This window comes from Dicentrarchus labrax, unplaced genomic scaffold (genome assembly GCF_905237075.1).
Source record: "Dicentrarchus labrax unplaced genomic scaffold, dlabrax2021, whole genome shotgun sequence".
Taxonomy (NCBI): Eukaryota; Metazoa; Chordata; class Actinopteri; family Moronidae; genus Dicentrarchus; species Dicentrarchus labrax.
This window is the reverse complement of record NW_026136705.1, coordinates 20,142,152-20,160,797: the sequence shown is the minus strand read 5'-3', so window position 1 is coordinate 20,160,797 and position 18,646 is coordinate 20,142,152. Positions and strand designations below refer to the sequence as shown.

General features: G+C 43.5%; 2 protein-coding genes across 4 annotated transcripts in view; one reads left to right on the top strand and one right to left on the bottom strand.

Moving 5' to 3' along the window:
- The first annotated feature begins 3,505 nt into the window (after positions 1 to 3,505).
- mntb (MAX network transcriptional repressor b) lies at positions 3,506 to 17,525 on the top strand. Of its 2 annotated transcripts, none has more exons than XM_051402553.1 (6): positions 3,506 to 3,897; positions 7,102 to 7,777; positions 7,877 to 7,919; positions 8,241 to 8,360; positions 13,131 to 13,323; positions 13,565 to 17,525. In XM_051402553.1, exons 1-6 carry the CDS (start codon positions 3,825 to 3,827, stop codon positions 14,365 to 14,367), a joined length of 1,908 nt encoding a protein of 635 aa, XP_051258513.1. In that variant the 5' UTR covers positions 3,506 to 3,824; the 3' UTR covers positions 14,368 to 17,525. The 2 variants fall into 2 exon arrangements, with proteins under 2 accessions (XP_051258513.1, XP_051258514.1); XM_051402554.1 differs by having other exon boundaries at positions 3,510 to 3,897; positions 7,877 to 7,918; positions 8,249 to 8,360.
- A 61-nt stretch (positions 17,526 to 17,586) lies between these two features.
- LOC127364732 (septin-5-like) overlaps positions 17,587 to 18,646 on the bottom strand; it is a 7,803-nt gene continuing 6,743 nt past the window's right edge. For both annotated transcript variants that reach the window (XM_051402555.1, XM_051402556.1), the window contains 2 exons: positions 18,450 to 18,552; positions 17,587 to 18,366 (listed from right to left, as the gene is read on the bottom strand). In XM_051402555.1, the coding sequence (XP_051258515.1) occupies positions 18,295 to 18,366; positions 18,450 to 18,552 (175 nt within the window). In that variant the 3' untranslated portion in view covers positions 17,587 to 18,294. The remainder of the gene's footprint in view (positions 18,367 to 18,449; positions 18,553 to 18,646) is intronic.

Below are 18,646 nucleotides of genomic sequence, written 5' to 3'. Positions count from 1 at the left end.
GGGAGTGGTGGAGTAACACGCAAGGACGCATGCAGATGCCAAAAAGGATTATTACAGCACAAGGTTCACGTTGTAAAGGGGACATTGGCAACGGGGACACAGTGTGGTGGACTGAACCTGCCTAGACATTTGCACATGGAAGGGAGAAGTGGCTTCAAGGGAGTTAATAAAAGGATAATAAACCTGTCTCAGTCTGAAACTCCTGTTTCTCAGCAGAGGCACTGGAGTAGAAACATTGGCCTACATCTGCCCGCCACCACTCTTTCATGCACACAGATTTCCCCTCATGCAAGCTAAAGATGTAAAAACAGGGTAGAAGAGACTCACTTTCTCATTTATATTGCTTCTAGGTCATCCATTTCTCTCCCTCTGACAAAACTGTTGATACAGATTTATGGCAAAGAGAGAAAGTGAAAGGAGCTGCAGAGAGAGATATAAGCCAGCATTGATTCCGATAAGCTGGCATGATACAGAGGTGTTGAGAGGTTTCAAGGTCAACAGACCTGTATCTGTCAGATGCAGCAGTATTGATTCTCCCAGATAGGATTCAACACTTTTGTACAGCATGCTGGCTTTTCTTTATCAACATATGCAGGCAGATAGTAGTTTCAAGTGCAGAAAGCTGCAGGGTCTGTATTAATATATAGGTTTGTGTGTCATCCCAGTATAGCTTACGTGAGTCCCACTATAGTTTATGTGACCAGCGTTCTAATCCCCACAAAGCCTGAGGAGGACGGTTGGGAGGTTTGGAGCAGCTTATGTTGCAGGATGTGGCGCCCTCTAGTGGTAACATGCATGGAGAGGTTCAATGTCCCTATATGGAAAGAAACTGCTGCTTCCCTACACTGCACAAGTGAACAGTGGTCACATGGATGTTATGGAAAAGATAATAAACTTTCAACATCTTGTGTCTTAGGGGAGGCAGCAGAGGCATTTAATTTATTTCTGTATTTATTTTGTCAATTAAAGTAAGAAAATAAAAACTTTGAGAAAAAGTTGACATTTTTGTTTTACTCAGTCATGTTTTCCTAGCCTCAGACTGGGTTATAATTGGAATGTGTAAGAATAAGTGTTTTAAGGTTCAGATCTCAACACCTGAATTAAGATAATATAAGATAAGCCTTTATTGATCTTAGAGGGGAAATTTGGTTGTTACAGCAGCAGCACAAGGATAGAAATATGTACAGATAAATAGGAAAAGTAAAACAATAAAGAGAGTATATAAATACTATACTAATAATAAAGAGAAATTTAAGACAAGTTTACAGTGATGACGTCTAAGATCTAATAATGTGTAAATATCCAAGACATTTACATTTTTAACTTTACACACAGGGAAATTGACCACAGAAATAGGCCAGTTGTGATGATCTATGCCACCATTAATTTAAAGCATTTAAGTTAAACTTTGGATTCTTTGGAGAGATCATTTAAATTTAAGGTTTGGGTTATGGTTATTGATATAATTAGGTTTGGTTATGGAAATAATGTTTGATTGTAATGTTTGATCTTCTCAAAAATACAACACAAGCAAAAACTCCACAAGTTCTTAGTTTGAAAGATTCTTCAAATCCCCCCCCACTTTCTCTGGTTAAGGTCTCCTGTTTTGCGTTGCTACCTCTTTGTCTCTGCTCTGTAGATCCACTAGTGATGCAGCACTTCTAACTGGGTCAGCCTGTCCCTGCCTCTCATCCCTCCCACCCTCCATGTCTCTCCAAGCCACCCCCTCCTCCGCCTCCCCTTTTTCCTGTGTATATTCATACTGTACATCACTACTTTTTTTCACGCAGCTCATGTGCTTACCATGTGCAGCAGCTCTCTCCTCCCTGTTCTCTCCCTCCTCCCCCTTTTTCTGCCTGATTCATATTCTGCCATACATCATCATACTCTTATGGTGTCTCAGCCTGTTGCAAAATGACCCCCAACCCCACATGCAGACACACACTTTGTCACTTGCATTTGTTTCTTATCATCTTGAATTTCCGTTGTTTTCAGATATTGATGGTGTTAGTAGGTTTGTATGTGCAGCCAGGACGCATGGCGTGCCGACGGCAGCTCTTATGTACTCCTGAGCTGCTGTTTTGATTGGCTGAGACGGTCAGACCCTGTGATGTGGTAGAGGATATATACAACTGAGTGGTGCCCAATGGAAGACTGTTACCATGCAACCACACATACACTACATACATGCCTCTGTATACACTACATAGATAAACAACCACTGTAACATAAACCATTAATCATAACACTAAATCAAGATTTATTTTTCCCTTCAGGGAAGATATATTGCATAAACCCCCCCACTGCTGTTACATGGCATATTGCATATCATAATAACACATTAGTGACAGCCGACATACAATACACAATATCCAACATAAGAAGCAGCATGTAATTGCACCATAAAATGTGGAAATAATGTGATTACAGAGAAAGAGAAAATCCTTTTTTCAATGTGAGAAAAAAAACGGTGGGTGTGTGGAAACTCGCATGAAGGGAAGTTAAATACAATAGTGAGTATAATGGTATAATCATAGATAACACACTTGAACTTTTTGTACATGTTTTTGGTCAAACAATAATGAAAACACGTCATGAACAATACATACCAACATTCATTTTTTTTAAGTTATTAAATTAATGAGACTTAATGGTTTGAAAATGTGACTATTTATCTGCATATTGTTGGGTTTTTTTTCCCATAAAGTGGCAACGACATTTTAGTAAAACAAAAATATCTATGTTTTGTAAATTACAGTAGCCTTTAATAGTTGTTCATCTAAATATGAATGACAATATACGCTTCTAAAACACATTACTTTAGATTAATGTACACAATTTAACAAAAATGTTTTTTAACATTTTAATTACCCCACACGTCATGCTAATTGTAATCATGCAATACCTGTAAAAATGTAGTTCATTTGAGCCTCAAACACCAAAACCCACTGAACAGATAATATTAATAAGGACATTTTGCTCAGCTGCTTCCCCTCAGCATTATTCACCCACACACACACACGAGTAAGCCCCGCCCCCTCGCCGTGTTTTGATTGACAGCTCTGATCCCGAGACAGCAGGGTGGCCAGTCACGCTCTCGTCATGCAAATGAGCCGCGCTCGGGCCGGGCGGGTGCCCATGTGGACCAGCACCATGCCTTGTTGTTCTGAGCGCTGATTGGTTCGCTGGCGCCTGATTGTTCTTCATGCTCTGCGGGCCAACGGTCGGGACGAAAACATGGCGGACCGGCGACATCTGCGGGGACCGTGCCTGGCTCGAGTCACGCAGAGGTACGCGGGTACAGAGTGAGCCTGTCGTGCTGCGGGAGTGTTTTTTTTGTTTTTATTTTTTAAATAAACCAGATGCTATAATAATTTTTAATGTAAATGTCGCGTTTAGTGTGAAAGGGGTATCGGTTGCCATGGCGAGCGGCGCGGAGGAGGAAGGAGTGGTGCGGTCGCCGGGTTTTGCCGGACGCCATAGTAACAGGGCGGGGCAGGAATCCGGGAGGGGCGGGTCTTAACGAGAACACGACTCGCCTTGTTGTGTGTATTCCCGTGCTCGCATCGCCATCTTGTTGCAATCCTAATTTTTTTTTTTTTTACGTATGCGAGGATCTACTTTCCGTTTGGTCGGATTCAAAATCGCCCGTCTGCCTTTCGGGAGAAACCCAGCGGGACGAAAGAGCTCGGGTGTGCGGGTGTGAACTGTGCACACGGCGCTTCCTACCGGGACACTACCTACCCCCCTCTCGGTCTTTTTTCTCCCCCCTTCCTTCCGTCCCGGGCCACCGGGTCGCCTGCCGTGAGGGTTTTTTACGCGCAATGAGCATCGATACACTTTTGGAGGCGGCCAGATATCTGGAATGGCAAGCCCAGCAACAACAGATCACACGTGGTAAGTTGAGCAGCAGACTGGTGCATCGTAACAGAGTGCACTACAACCTAAACTGCCCTTTTTCTTTAAGGGAGGAGGTGGTTGGTTGGTTGGTTGCGGGGTATCTCGTTACTATTAACGGCAGGGCTTGTGTCTTTCAACCGACCCGCCTGTGATGAACGGAAGCGTTTGGAGTCTGTTTTTTTTTTTTTTTCATGCCGGTAAAAAAAAAAAAGAGAGAGAGAGAGGCTGTAAACCCTCTGTATCCTCCGAGCTGTTCATTATTGCACACGTTTGTCTTTCACCTTAATGCGGAAACGGTCAAAGTTGTTTTGCGAACTACTTTGCGCGCTCTCGGTGTGTCTATGTGTGTGTGTGTGTGTGTGTGTGTGTGTGTGTGACAGTTTAGACACTGAAGTGACTCACAGTGCGCGGGCGTGTGTGTGTGTGTGTGTGTGTGTGTGTGTGTGTGTGTGTGTGTGAGGAGTTCCTGTCAGTAACCGAGGTCCGTTTAATGTGTTTGTATCTTTGTTATGAAGCGACCAGCTGCAGTGTGTGCACTTCCACTGCAGTACACACACACCTGAAAGCTCACATATAGCTGGGGGGGGTCGATTAAAAACACGTCATTAAAGAGTTTTATTTTCAGTTTAAGTATCGTATGTATCTGATTTAAAAAAAAAGAGCCCCCTCATAATCGATTTGCCCCAGTTTTTAATGTGTGTGTGTCCGTCGAGCACCGGCAGGGCGGTGGCGAGCAGAGGCTGCTCTTTACATAATACCCTGACATTGCTCAGCTATCTTATGACACACACTGGGGCGGGCCCTCACGCGCTCAACCCACCGTCCCATTTGTATGTATGCGCGCGCGAGAATATGCTCTCTTTTGCTTGTGTTTCTGCTATTTTATTGGAAATCGATGAGTTGCCAATCGGCACAATGATCAGTGACTTGGTAAAAGGAGTGTGTGTGTGTGTGTGGGGGGTGCTTTTTGTGTTTCTCATCTCTGATGACGTGTCAAACAAATCAACCCCCCTCCTTTCCCCCCCGCGCATACTTACCCTACCGCGTGCTAGGATCCGCCCACAAGGACCACGTGCACACTGCCTCCCCCCCCACCTCCTCCTCCTCTTGACACACACACACACACACGCTCGCCGTCCCCGCCCTTCCCATTCAGTCTACTGACAGTGGCGGGTCAGAAAGAGAGAAGGGGGGGTAAGTAGGGCAGCTCCCTGCTCACCCCCAACCCAACCCAACCTCTCAGTGCAGGAGTTATGTAATTTACGTTTGCGTGCATTTGATGATCTGGAGCATTGTGTGTGTGTGTGTGTGTGTGTGTGTGTGTGTGTGTGTGTGTGTTTGCACTAGAAATTCTAGAAAAACAATTTGGTGCATGTCAGCATACTCTCTGCAGAACAACGTCTGCATGTCCTACGGTTGTTTTATGAATGCTGTTTGGCCTCTTTGTAGGATTTACCCTCTCATTTGTGTCTCATATCTGCAAACCATGAAGAAGCAGTTATTGAACAAGGTGTCCAGCTTTGCATCTGTTCCTAAATGACACCAGTGCATCTTTAAGTCTATGGTTGATAATAAATAAAGGACATTTTCTAATATTGGGGCAAATGTGTGTAAAATCTAACTGATATATAGCAATCAATCAATGTGTTCTTCTATTATTCATTACTGGAGACCAAACAAAGCAGAAACCTTTATAACTATTTTAGTTTCTGTTTTAGAAACGGGTTAAAATAAATGTCAGGCACAATACTACTGCAGCTGCAACTAATAATTATTTGCCCAATGAATTGATGAGTAGTTTTTTCCCTGTAAAATGTCGGAAGATAGTAAAATATGTCCATTACTTATCAGATTGAGCAACCCAGAGCCCAGAAATATTCAGTTGGCTATAAAAAAAAGAAACAAATCCTCACTCTGGAGACTCTGAAACCACAGAATAACATTTTTATTGAAAAATTTACTGAAACAATTGGTCGATTATCAAAATTGGCAATTTACTAATCATTTGAGTTGTAGATACTATAAGATCTCATCCCGTGATACTTAAAGTCAAGTGTAATGCTCACGTATCAGATATAGGACTATTAATAATGTCTGCATTTGATTGTTGATGAGTTGTGACTATAAATCCTCACGATGACGGCGTCTCAACTGGGCAGGCCCTTCTGTGAGGTGAACTATTGCCCCGGGTGAAAGGAAGTTGCGTCATCAGGGGTTCGCAGTGTCGTGTGGAGAAGAAATAAAAGGCGTGTTGGTGTTGGGTGTTTTTTGTTTTGTTTTATAATGGTGATGGCTGGGCTGCGTGTTGGCGTTGTGCAGGTTTGAGGAATCCCTGGGATCTTCTGTTTCTAATGTTGCTGTTTCCATGGTAACCGAGGGCTTTCCACATTGCTTTGAGTCTGCCTGCTACGGTGTGCAGTAACTACTCACTCATATCATTAAGTGTGTGCGTGTGTGCCTCTGCATACTCAACATAAGCACAGCGTGAGAACATTCCCATCCTACCATGTGATTTAAAAAAAATTAATGCAATTTGTGCTTTTTACGATACAATGATGCTTCATTTAAATGTTGTCTTGATGCCAGCTCTGGTTCGCAGAGTGGCCCCTTGACAGTGGTCCACTGCTGTCGGTCAGACGGCCCTGATGTGGCCCGGGGGGTTGAAGCATGCTCAGTGCAGGAACGGTCCAATCACAGGGCAGACGGAGGGGTGTTCTCCCCGTCAGGAAACGGATGCAGACACAATTTCTGCGATTGTTTCCCCCACCCCACATCTGACTCCCCAAATGACATCATTCTTTGTGTGTGTGTGTGTGTGTGTGTGTGTGTGTGTGTGTGTGTGTGGGATGTGCACATAGTGTTATGATGTTCACCACTTATGTTGTGTTTGTGTGGTGCTGTAAGTGAGCTGTAAGCGCAGTAATGAAACTGCTAAAATTACCTGAAGAGAAGTTGCATAATTTGTTAGATGTTGGTTGATAAATTACAAGTAATGTGTGTGTGTGTGTGTGTGTGTGTGTATTGTATCATACTGTATATTAGGGCATGAAAGGCAGATTTAACCACTGGAAATAGTCACAGAGGGCAGGTTGACCACTGTTCTGTTCAATATACAGTTGACTCCCCTGTTTGTCTCCCCTTACGTCCAGTTCTTCTAACTTTTTTGGTTTGTGCTTCTTCTTCTTTTCTCGCCTCCTACAGAGGAAGAGCAGCGCAAAGAGAAGGAGCTCATCAGCCGGGAGGCAGAGTCAAGACGCGTGGAACTCGTGACCTCGTTGTCTCAGCCAGTCAGAGCCAACCACATCACTTGGAGCGATGACACTCACCGCCAACAGCCGCTTCACCCTCCCGCCCCTCCGCCACCCTCTCTCCAACCTCCTCAAGTCCCCATCGCTGTCATACCAATGGTCCCAGTTGTCACAGCGACACCCTCTGTTCCGCCCCTTCCGCTTACAACACAGATTGCTGTGGCGGCGACGTCGCTCAAGAGCTCCCCGCCAGCCAAAAACGCTTCCTCCCCACCACAGCAGCAATACCAGCAGCAGCCGCAGCCGGAACAGAAGCCGCAGCCGGAACTGAAGCCGCAGCTGGAACAGAAGCCGCAGCCACAGCTGCAGCCGCAGCCGCAGCCGGCCTCTCCTCACCTGTTGTGCGCCGCCCAGATAAAGGTAGAGACTAATGAGCAGTTGGTTGATGCAAAGCCCATCCAATTACAGCCTCAGGTTCAGATTCAGTACTCAACCTCCATCAGCACTAACGGCTCTGGCTCTCAACATGCACTGGTTCCCCATCAAGCTCCGCCCACATCTCAGCCGCGGCCTAATGGAGTGACGATTGAGGACATTAAGGGGATGGAAGGGAAGAGGAGACCAGGAGGGTCAGTTTGTGTGTGTTTTTGTTAAGGCTGATAGATAAGAGTGTAGATTGGTTTATGGTTGTATCTGATCGTATCTGATCGTGTGTTTTGTGTTTCCAGAGCGGGGACCAGAGAGGTGCATAATAAACTGGAGAAGAACAGGTGAGTCATAATAAGCTGAACGTCTTGTTGTTGTTGGTGTTAACTCATCAGGAATTAAGGAAACAGCCCTGTTTTCTTAGTTTCTATGTGTTATGAAAGAGGTTCAACCGTCCAAAGGTCATTTCCTCAACATATACAAAACCATGACATCCTTCTCAAGCATGAAAATTGGAGTTATAAAGTCTCTTTAAATGACAACAGCTTGGTTAACCTCTCAAGCAAATGATCGACTTACTTATAAATGATGAATATTCTACATGAAGACTCTACGCTAATGACAGCCATATCAAAAGTGTGACTCTTTCTCGTTTCTGACTCTTGGCCCTTCAGGCGAGCGCACCTCAAAGAGTGTTTTGAGACGCTGAAGAAGAACGTTCCAAATGTTGATGAGAAGAAAACCTCCAACCTCAGCGTTCTCCGCAGCGCTTTGCGTTACATACAGGTAGAGTTTGAACATATTTTCCTAGCTTTCCCAGCACAGTGGGACTGTAAGCCTTTACATATTGGTGTGGTCTGACAATATTTTGGGTCTTGTTTTTCATCGTATTGTTTTCAGCTTTCTCTAGTTTTTAATTGATTGGTTTGACTCTGGGAACAGCACAGACTTTGGTCCTGTGTAATTGATACACAATGCCTGTTTTGTTAGCCATTAAGCCGTTTTGTGTTGGTTAGTCTCTTGTGACTGTGATATGGCATCTGCCAAATACTGGTGAATCAGCCCGTAAGAAGGTGGTGAATAAATCCAATGTTTTCCTGAGTCTATAATACATTGCATTGGCTATTTCTTTATAACACACTCAGTTTACTTTTTGTTTTTAGAACATTAGTTTGCGTTTGAAGTGTTTCAGTTAGATTCTTATCCAGTAGAAATGTTGTGTAACTCCATTCTGTTGTCATGTAGTGTCATTCAGTATTAAAGAGAAAAAGCACTGGTTGTCCGGAGAGCTAAATAACTGGAAATGATGAAGGACTTACATTTTTTGTGAGAAGAGATTTGTAGCATATTGTAGTTGTGTAGTGAACTAACATTGCATTGCTGAAGGTGGTGGTGGGGGGGGAGGAACCGAATAGCCTGAAGAGGTGAGTTTTCAGTCTACAAAAGTAGACGAGAGAGGATTCCTACACTGTGGCGGCCTGCAGCTAGATTCAGTGGTTCATTTTTTGTGGAGTAGAATATTTATGATACTGAGTTCAATGGAATATGCAACAGGGACTTAGTGGAAGGAGCTAAATTAGGCCATGGGATGGAAGAACCTGTTCAAAACAAAACTGGTTGCAAGATCTTGGGCCAGCCTTCAGGGAACGTACCACAGGGAGATTTGTGGCAGTCTTTGACAGGAGATGGTGATGGTTTTGATATGAGGCAGAGCCAAGCTGCTGGTGAGGAAATCTATACTGTGCAATGTAAGAAACAGTTACAAATAGCAGTGTATGTAATGGTAGTAGCTACTAGGGCTGAAACATTGTTTATATGATTGTAAATTCAATATTTTTTAGATTTTTTTTTTTTTATAGACTAAAAATGTACCGATTATTAAAAAACATAATCAGTGGAATAAGTGATTGTACAAATAGTCATCAGCTGCAGCCCTAGTTGTCACACAATACCAGTAGATACTTAATATTTTCCTGCAGCCCACACTGTTATGCAGACTGCAGACACTGATTAATAGGGAAGTAACAATCACATTATGAGTAGGAATATTTTTCCATATCACAATATGAGTAATGTATGGAAAATCACACATAAAATGATAAAAACTAATGTTAAGCCCAATTAATTACTTCACTCCTATGCATCACAAAATGTCAGACGTGTAAAACCTAAACTAAGATACCCGTTTTTGTGTGTTAAAATAACACGATTCTACAGAACAATAATATTTAATATATTTCCCATTTACCAAGGTAGTCTAATACAGCTGCACAATTCCCAAACCTTAGAAATCAAAGCCTGTATTAAATTTCCAACAGCTACTCAATGTTCCTAGTTTGGCACCTTCTCCTCTGATCTATAAAATAATTAGTAGGTTTTTCTTGTAGACGACAGACTCGCCCCTTCTTTTTTCCCCCACCTCCTCTTTGGGTACCTCTCCTCCATGCAAATCTGTGAACCTCACTCTGTCTCCCTCTCCCCGAGCCATGTGAAATCTGAGCACATGGCTAGAGCAAGCCCGATGACGTCACCGCAGCTCACCCCCTCCGATCTGCTCTGCACCGCTAGATTGCAGAGACGGTGTCCGTGCTGGGCGCACTAACGGAGCAATGCAGCAGTGTCGCCATGGTTATAACAGTGGAATTGGTGCAGACTTGCAACAATCTTAACCTCTGTCTGTCTCAATCTTTTCTTCCCTCTTACGTTCACACTTGGTAACCATAGCAACGGGCGGCAGGTGGCCTGGGCACTGTAGTCGGTCCGTTCCTTCATGTTTGTCTGCATGGGAGTGTGTGTGTGTGTTTGTGTGTGTGATATAAAGCCTAAACTGATCAGATTCTGCTTATATTGGTTTGTCAAGGGCTATGGAAATCCCATGTCCTCATATGAACCTTTTATGGATCCCATGTCCACACAGAAGCATACGTGGTTAAGGCAAAGACACCTGTCGGGTCAAAGTATCATCACACATGAGTCATTGTTACCTTTTTTATGAAGAGAGGACGTGTTGAAAGAGGAGAGATAAAGGAAGCATAGATGAAGCTGAGAAGGGGGGGAGGGTGTCGAGGGAGCGATGGGTGGTAGAGTAGAAGTAGAGGGAGTGTGGGATGGAAGTGTAGAGGGTGGGGTGGGGTCTGAAGCACACGACTGGCAAACGTCCAGTCACATTACTCCTTACGTGTAATTACCCCGATGCTTCACCCAATAAGATTGCTCCTTATGTTTTTTTTTTTTTTTTTACAAACTGCTGCTCAAGCAGCCAAATCCTCACGGATGAGGTTGCCAAGGAAACTGCTACGGGTGACAGCTGTTTCCTTGGTGATTTGCTGCAGGCCTAATGGTGTCTGGGTTTGCATGGGAAGACCTTGAAATGATGTTTATGGATGCACATGCGCACATATTTAAGCAGTTGTAGCTCCTCTGTGACCAGCCTGAGCTAGATAATGTTTGTGTTTCAAAGAATATCTGTTGACTGTGTGACTGTGTGACAGTTTGCTTTGTCTTGAAGAATTATATATTCAGTATATTCAGTGAATGTGAAGCAGACAGACAGTAGATGTTATAGTCAGACATGAATCAGCTGGAATAACTTTTCTACTTGCCATTTAAACAACGACTGCCATTATCGTTTAACTCTGTCCTCAAATAATTAGGACCATTAAGACATAATTTTTTGAAATGTTTCAGGGTGTTGAGCTGTCAAATTGCTGGGGCTGATTCGCCATCATTTCCAAAACCACCCCTTCTTCGCTCACAACCTTTCAAAACTGCCCTTGCAATCATGGGAAAAGGCTGCATGTGTGGAAGCACACACAGGGGAGGGTGTTAGATGAGAAATGTTGAGCTGCTGTAAGGTGGCAAAGTTCACCAGGTCTGGGCTGGTAGCTGTTAGAGCAAAGAGTGCTGTGAATCAGGACGGGAGCGGCGAGGAAAGTGGGCAAGCGTGCAAGGCCATCACATGTCTGCAGAGAGTAAACAGCTTTGCTCACTGAAGTGGGTGTCCTGTAGTAGGATCATGTGTCCCCATGTGCTTATTTTCTGTCCTCTCTCATGTGGTTCCCTCCTTATGTTCCCTTTTTTGGACAGAAAACATTTCTGGCACGTCTTTTTTTCTCTCCAAATTTTTGTTGACTGTTCCACAAGTACTGGATATTTAATTCAACCAGTTACACGCAGCTGAAACTTAAAGAGTATATGACTGGTTTCTGTTAACCAACCGAATGCCTAAGCCTCGTCCTTTCCACCTCTTTATCCTCTGCCCTCCTTTAACCACCCTTTTTCCCCACTGTACCTCCCTCCCCTCTCCCTCCTTCCCCCCTCCCCCTCATTCCTCCCTAGTAATCTTCGTTAATGTCCTTAGCCGGTCGTACTATTTGGTGTTCATGCGTCAGCTGACCCACTCAGAAACTGGGTCACAGAGACGGCATGGAGGGGCTGGAAAAGCTGTGCCGTCTTTCGAAATCTTTCTTGTAAAGCTTTCTTTCTTTTTGTGTCTCCAGCTCAGTTTTTTTCTTCCTCGTTTCATTTATAACTCACACTCGGCGCGTGACCGTGCTGCGCTGAGAATTAATACTTTCATTCAGTCATTATCTGACTAATGTTAAGGCTGCAGTTATCCATTGATATCAGAGTCGTGGGTGTGATGAGGAACTTGAGTGTCAGCTGAACGTTCACCTCCACTCTGACCCCCATTCTCTCGAAAAACAAGCATGATAACCAGGAAATGGGAGGAGCTGAAATAGATGACGCCAACGAACGCAGTGTGAACATGCTTGAATTTGCATGCTTGCCTTCCTGCTGGTGTTTGAAACTGGTATAGCACGGAGAACATTGTGTTTCAGTATTGTGCAAGATGGGGGAAATGTGGGAGTGGCCAAGACTGCACAGAGAGAGAAAGTTGGTGTGAGCTCCTTTTCCTGTTGTAATGCCAGTTCTTTGAACTGTAGATATTTAAAAGTAATCTACAAATAGTATATTCGCAAAAAGAGGGCGGCAGATAGAACATGGCCTTTTTTTCTATATTCTACTAAATGTATATTTAGTTTCCCTGTTTTGTGATCCTCTGCTGTTTGCTTTGTTAATCTGCTGTTAACTATTAAAGCAAACTCAACACTTCCTCCATCTGTTTCATATTAACACAATGCTAGTATTTCAGGGGGCATAATCCCTGTACTTCCTTAAAGGCGTCTATTGAAAACTTGTGCAGGAAGTTTTGACCTTTTTTAAAAGCAGCTTAACACAGAGTGGAAAAAACAACAAATCAGAACTAATGAAGTAGGCGAGGACAGTATTTTTTGTGAAGGTTGAGTGTGGAATGACTGAAGGAAATAATGCCGTGGAAATCAATGTGCAGAATTTCCATGATAATTTGAACCATTGTTTTTATTTATTCATAGAGACTGCAGCCTCAGCTGAATACAATTCACAGTACGTGTCAACTACGTACTATTAAGGATCTTAATCTCAACAATGATTGTCTATTAGAAGTGTTTTACAGTGTTTTTTACATCTACTAGCGATACTCATCTACTCTGCTGTCTGTGTCTCCCATAAAAGACTCTGAAGAGGAAGGAGAAGGAGTACGAGCACGAGATGGAGCGTTTGGCCAGAGAGAAGATCGCTACGCAGCAGCGGCTGGCCGAGCTGAAGAACGAACTCAGCCAGTGTATGGACGTCATTGAGATCGACAGAGTCCTCCGACAAACCATCCAGCCAGAGGACGACCAGGCCTCCACGTCCACCGCCTCAGGTACATGTACAATGAGATGCAACAGCTCACATACATTATATATTACCTGCATACCTGATACTCTCATACAGAACTAATTACAAGAAGTGCAACAGCAGATAAAGCTTTTTAGTAGTAGTGGTTACATTTAGTTTTAATTTCAGTCTCTCAGTGAACTTTCATGTACACACCCAGAGTACACACATAGCATTATTTCTTGGATTGTCTCATGATGACTAACAGTTTCCTGTCTGGTCTACAGAAGGAGAAGACAACTTTGAGCAGGACATTGACGATGACGTCCCTGCTCCCATTCCTGCTCCCACGTCCCTCCCCAAACCAACACCTCCCATTTTACAAGCCCAGCCGCTCCTCACCCCTCACCTGTCAATCCAGCACTCCACACTGCCTCTCTCCGGAGTCCTGACCACGGCCTCGCCCTCTGCTCCCCCTCTCCCTCAAGCCATCGCCCCCGCTCCAGGTCCGCCCCCTCACCCCATCCAACCCCAGGCTTTGCAGGTCCAGCCCACCGTCATCGCTCACGCCGCCGTCTCCCACCCCTCGGTCATCCAAGCGGTCAATCACGGCATGCCAGCCAATCACAAGCACCTAACACACATCGCCCCGTCACCTGGCCCCACTTCCTCCACCCCTCAGCCAATCGCAGCAGCTCCAGCAGCCACCGCCACTCACCAGCAGATAGCCACCCAGTCCATCGGACACATCACCGTCCACCCGGTGGCTCACCTGGGAGGCCCCCTGCCATCCCACCTCTCGACTCTTTACCCCCAAGGCGTCTCTGTCTCCCAGCCCACCATGGTGGGCCACATCACTCACACCTTCACCCATCACACCCTGCCGCACGTCCAGGCTAATCCTCAAGCTAACACTAATGGTGCCCAGGTGAACAGCGCAGCCGTGATGAGCCAGGGGAGCCCGTCGCTAGGGAAACCCACGGCAGTGCTGGCCCCCCACCCACAGCTGGTTGGACAGGCTGCCGTCCTCAACCCCGTTACCATGGTTACAGTCCCAACCTTCCCTGTCAGCACTCTCAAACTGGCCTGAAAGAATAAAAAAGGAGGGAAGGAGAGAAAGATTCAGAACTTCTGGATGAGTTTTCACACTCCTATCAATAATCAACAAAACAATGTTTTATGGACAACTTCTAAAGAATATCTCCAGAGATATTTCGGTCACAGCTCTGTTAGTTTGTGAACAATAACATTAAAGCAGAGTCAGTGGGTCAGGCCATTGTTTGTGAAAATAAGACTGTGACATTTGTCTGCGCTGCAAAGACAGGAACTGTTTTTACCTTCCTTCCTTGCCTTCTTCTCTCCTTCCTTCCTTTACAACCAGAAGCACTAACATAATAAGCTCAGTTCACACTCAGGCATCAAGGATTTACCTTAACTATCCATTCACTCATTGAGGAAAAAAAACACATGAGAGAGAGTGAGAGAGAGAGAGAGAGAGTTGTGTGTCATTAGGCTGTTGCCATGGTGATACAGTATGTGCCCATTTTTATATTAATGATGTCATGTGGGACATTCTGGTGGAATAATGTCACTGATGTGTTTGAGAGCAGAAGGAGGCAGCTCAGCGGTCTTACTGATCTGAATTAATTACACAGAGCTTTGATCAAGAGTGAAGTAGACCACATTACATAGTCAGCTAACTAGTTCACTTACTGATGCAGTTCTTTTCTTTTTGTTAGGACCACTGTAGGAAAGTTCCTCATTTATATTACTTCTTGTTTCTTTTCCCTTGTTTACTTTTGCTCCCAGTCCTTGCATAGAAACGTGGTCCATGAAGTGTGTTTACTCCATCTTCCTTCCACATGAAGATTCCTCACCATCGCACTTGGCAACAGTCAGATAAAACTAACAGTGCAATAATAAAACAGGGTCCAATCTTCAGTAGGTAAAAATAGACAAAAAGAAGAAAAAAGACACAACCTGGAAGTCTTTATATGTGATTTCTCTTCTGCTGTCAGCTTCTGTCACAAGTGCCCAATTCAACAGCGGAGTTATTTATTCACTTCCCCCTTCTGGCTTTCTTTTTGGAGAGCGATTCCAAAACAGTAGAGTGTCCCTTCAAACATGGAGCAACTCCAGCAATGAGGGGCACGATTACAGGGGAAGAATTATGGCAATGATTGCTTGGTTTGCTTAACATACAGTAGCATCTGTTTTTACCGGCGTTGTGGAGAAGATATTGCACGGACTTTGGATTTTCTTGTGGTCATGCTGGATAAGAAGGTTGTCTACTTATCACAAATGCCTAAAATGTGTGTAGTGAATTTAATATAAAGACAGGAGAGATGTTGGAATCCCGTTTTACTGCTCTCAAAACATTCAGTGACAGGTTTCCTCCTGTCGCCGTCATCGGCGATGTTCCCTGAAGGCACTGCAGGGCGAAACAGGTTTTTCACCCTCTTCACTCTAATGCAACAGCTCCCTCTGCTGCCTCATCCCAGACCTCATACCGATGTTACTCACACACAAACACTTCGGGGCACAACACAAATATCCTGCAGAGGCTTTTTTTAAATCTGGGGGAAAATATGACGAGACGTGCCGAGTGCCTCTTGACCTCGAAAGCAGTAGTTTTGACAATTCAAAATCTTAACTCGAGAAACGATCCTGACTGAAGTTTTCGTACTGTATTATATTACATACAATATTGAACTTTGGTCAGGTGACAAACTCCAACTGATGAGATCAGTGTGAGATGGATGAAAGCTCCAGAAAAGCTAGAAAGTGGAGCAAGAGTTGAGATTTTCTTTTTTTTTTTTGTCAAACAAGGAGAAATAAAAGTTTTTCTCACTGAACGGTCTTCAAAAGTTTGGATATAGCACAAAAGAATATTTAAAAAAGACAGGAAGAAGTACTGTTCAGGCCTAAGAGCAGTCTGCATTTTATTGGAGTTTTGTGAAGAATAATTTGGCAGCGACGTAATGTTTAACAGACAATATCAAAGCTAAAATCCTCTGCTCCAGTCCAGTAAATCTGTTTTGTTTTTTTTACTTCAAAATGGAAAATGTGTTGTGTTGTGCCCACTCTTCTTTGTGTGCATCTTTTGTGTGTGTGTGTGTGTGTGTGCGCGTGTGCGTGTATGTTCATGTGTGTTTATGTGCACATACTCAAAAACGTTCACGGCTTCACCGCCTTCTTGCCAGCCTATACACGTCGCACCATAAAACTCCCTTCAGTGTATGTGTATGTAGTCAATGTGGCGTGGATCTGCTCCTCGCCTCTTCTGCTGTTTCTGTATGTTACGTCTGTATATGTGACCGTATTCAATATGTTTTATATTCTGTACTATAGTTAATCCTACTGTACCTGTAGCATGGCTCTGTTTTTTGGTTATAGTTTACCCGTGTGTGTGTGTGTGTGTGTGTGTGTGTGTGTGTGTGTGTGTGTGTGTGTGTGTGTGTGTGTGTGTGTGTGTGTGTGTGTGTGTGTGTGTGTGTGTGTGTGTGTGTGGCAAACAAGCTATTTTTTTACACAGAGGTGATTTATGGTATGAGCCTGTTTGGGTGCTATCGTGTGTGCCTATACTCAGTTTTCCTGAACACTGTGACAACTCTGGCAAAACACGAACACATTGAGCGAATGGAAGAGATTTACTGTCCTAATTGATTTTTTTTTTTGTTTTTAAATGTTTTTAAGTTTTCCATTTTGTGAGTTGGACTGAGACATGGAGTGGAAAAAGTTTAAAAAAACAAAAAAAAGTTGTTGCTCTTTTCTCGATAACACAATAATGTCTAATATTCAATTTGAGTTTTGTAATATTTGTATGTACGTATGAAAGTTTTGTAAATTTGTGATCGTATGCACGTTTTGGCATATGAGTATGTATCTTCAAATTTTCAAATGCTTGTTCCTTTTTGGTTTTGTTTTGCATGTAGATTGCCGTTTAGTTCCCTTTGTTTAAAGGTTTTGTTTTTCTGTTTATTTTTGGGACCATGTACAATACTGTATAACGTGGGCAGGATCTTGGACCTCATGCTACATTGATATTATATATGAATATAAAAACATGTTTTCCCTATGGAGAAAGTTTTAAGTTATATATCGCCTGTACACTTTGGGCTGCCTTTTAGATCTAACTGTCCACTGTTTAAGATAACAATGATGATAATGGATAAAACATATTAATGATGAAGAATTATGCTGATGAAATAATAAAGATTCTTAATAAATCTTATTACATTTACAACATATCTTGCTCCTGTGTTTAATGCTCTTATGTTAACAGACAAAGCTTTTTTTATTGATATATTTTGACTTTATTGTCCTTACGAAACAGCAAAATTAGAGATTAAAAATACAAAAAAAGTGACACACAAGTAATAAAACATAAAATGTGTAAACAGGAAATATGAAAATGTAGTTTAAATGTTTAAAAACCAACATCAACATCACTAAGTGACCCCTAGATGGCAGTGTTACATCACTACGCAGGTTACTAATCAAGGAGACGTCCTGGAACACATCAACAAAACCAAAGGATTAAAAGTAGTTAATTGTAGCAGCAGAGCAACTCGATCCAGCTGTGAGCCAGTGTGACCTACTGAAGTGCTCTTGAACACAACACTGAGCCTGTGACTGCTTAAGGTTGGAACATGCTTCTCCTGGTTGTATGTAAGCAAACATGCACAAGTCTTTTATATGCAGTTTGAGTGTAATGTTTTTTTTCCTTTAGACAAGAGTTGGAGTAGCCAGTTGCCATGCTTGATGCTCCTTTACAAACCCGGGCAAGCTACATTTACTTAAAAAACCTTTCTGTGCGTAGCTCCACAGAAACGTGTGTCTTTTGAGAACCATGATTCCATCCTCGCTCACTTTAAGTTGTCCTGTGGAGCAGCGATCAGACAAGGCTGAATGCAATATGGCTGATTTCCTTTATTTTTTTTACATAAACAGAGCCTCCTCTGTGTTCCTGGGCGCTCCTTGTTGGTCTCCTCTCCCAGAGAATTATGGGAGATGATCAGCAGCCACCTCTCTGGCTGTGCTCCATCTGCTCCTGAATCCTCTCCAGCACCTCCTGCATCTTCCTCAGCTACAGAGGGAGGATGAATGAAAGAGCGGGGGTTACTGCTGTAACTGAGTAAATGAATGAGTGAGGAAGTGAGAGAAACGTACCTCTTCGTCCTTCTCAAAGATGAGTCTATCCCTCTCGGTGTCAACGGCGGCCAGCGGCAGAGGAAAATCTGCCTCGCTCACCTCTCGATGCTTCTCACGCAAACTAAAACCCATGTTCACAGCCACATACATACAGGAGAACACAATCTGTGTGAGCATCTATGTCAGGAAGACTGTAAGCATGTGTTCAATCAATC

Excerpts from the sequence above, each read along its gene's own strand:
- mntb (XM_051402553.1), top strand. The coding sequence starts at position 3,825 with ATGAGCATCGATACACTTTTGGAGGCGGCCAGATATCTGGAATGGCAA. Across the intron at positions 3,898-7,101 it reads GCAACAACAGATCACACGTG|AGGAAGAGCAGCGCAAAGAG; the intron begins GTAAGTTGAGCA and ends CGCCTCCTACAG. Across the intron at positions 7,778-7,876 it reads GGGAAGAGGAGACCAGGAGG|AGCGGGGACCAGAGAGGTGC; the intron begins GTCAGTTTGTGT and ends TTGTGTTTCCAG.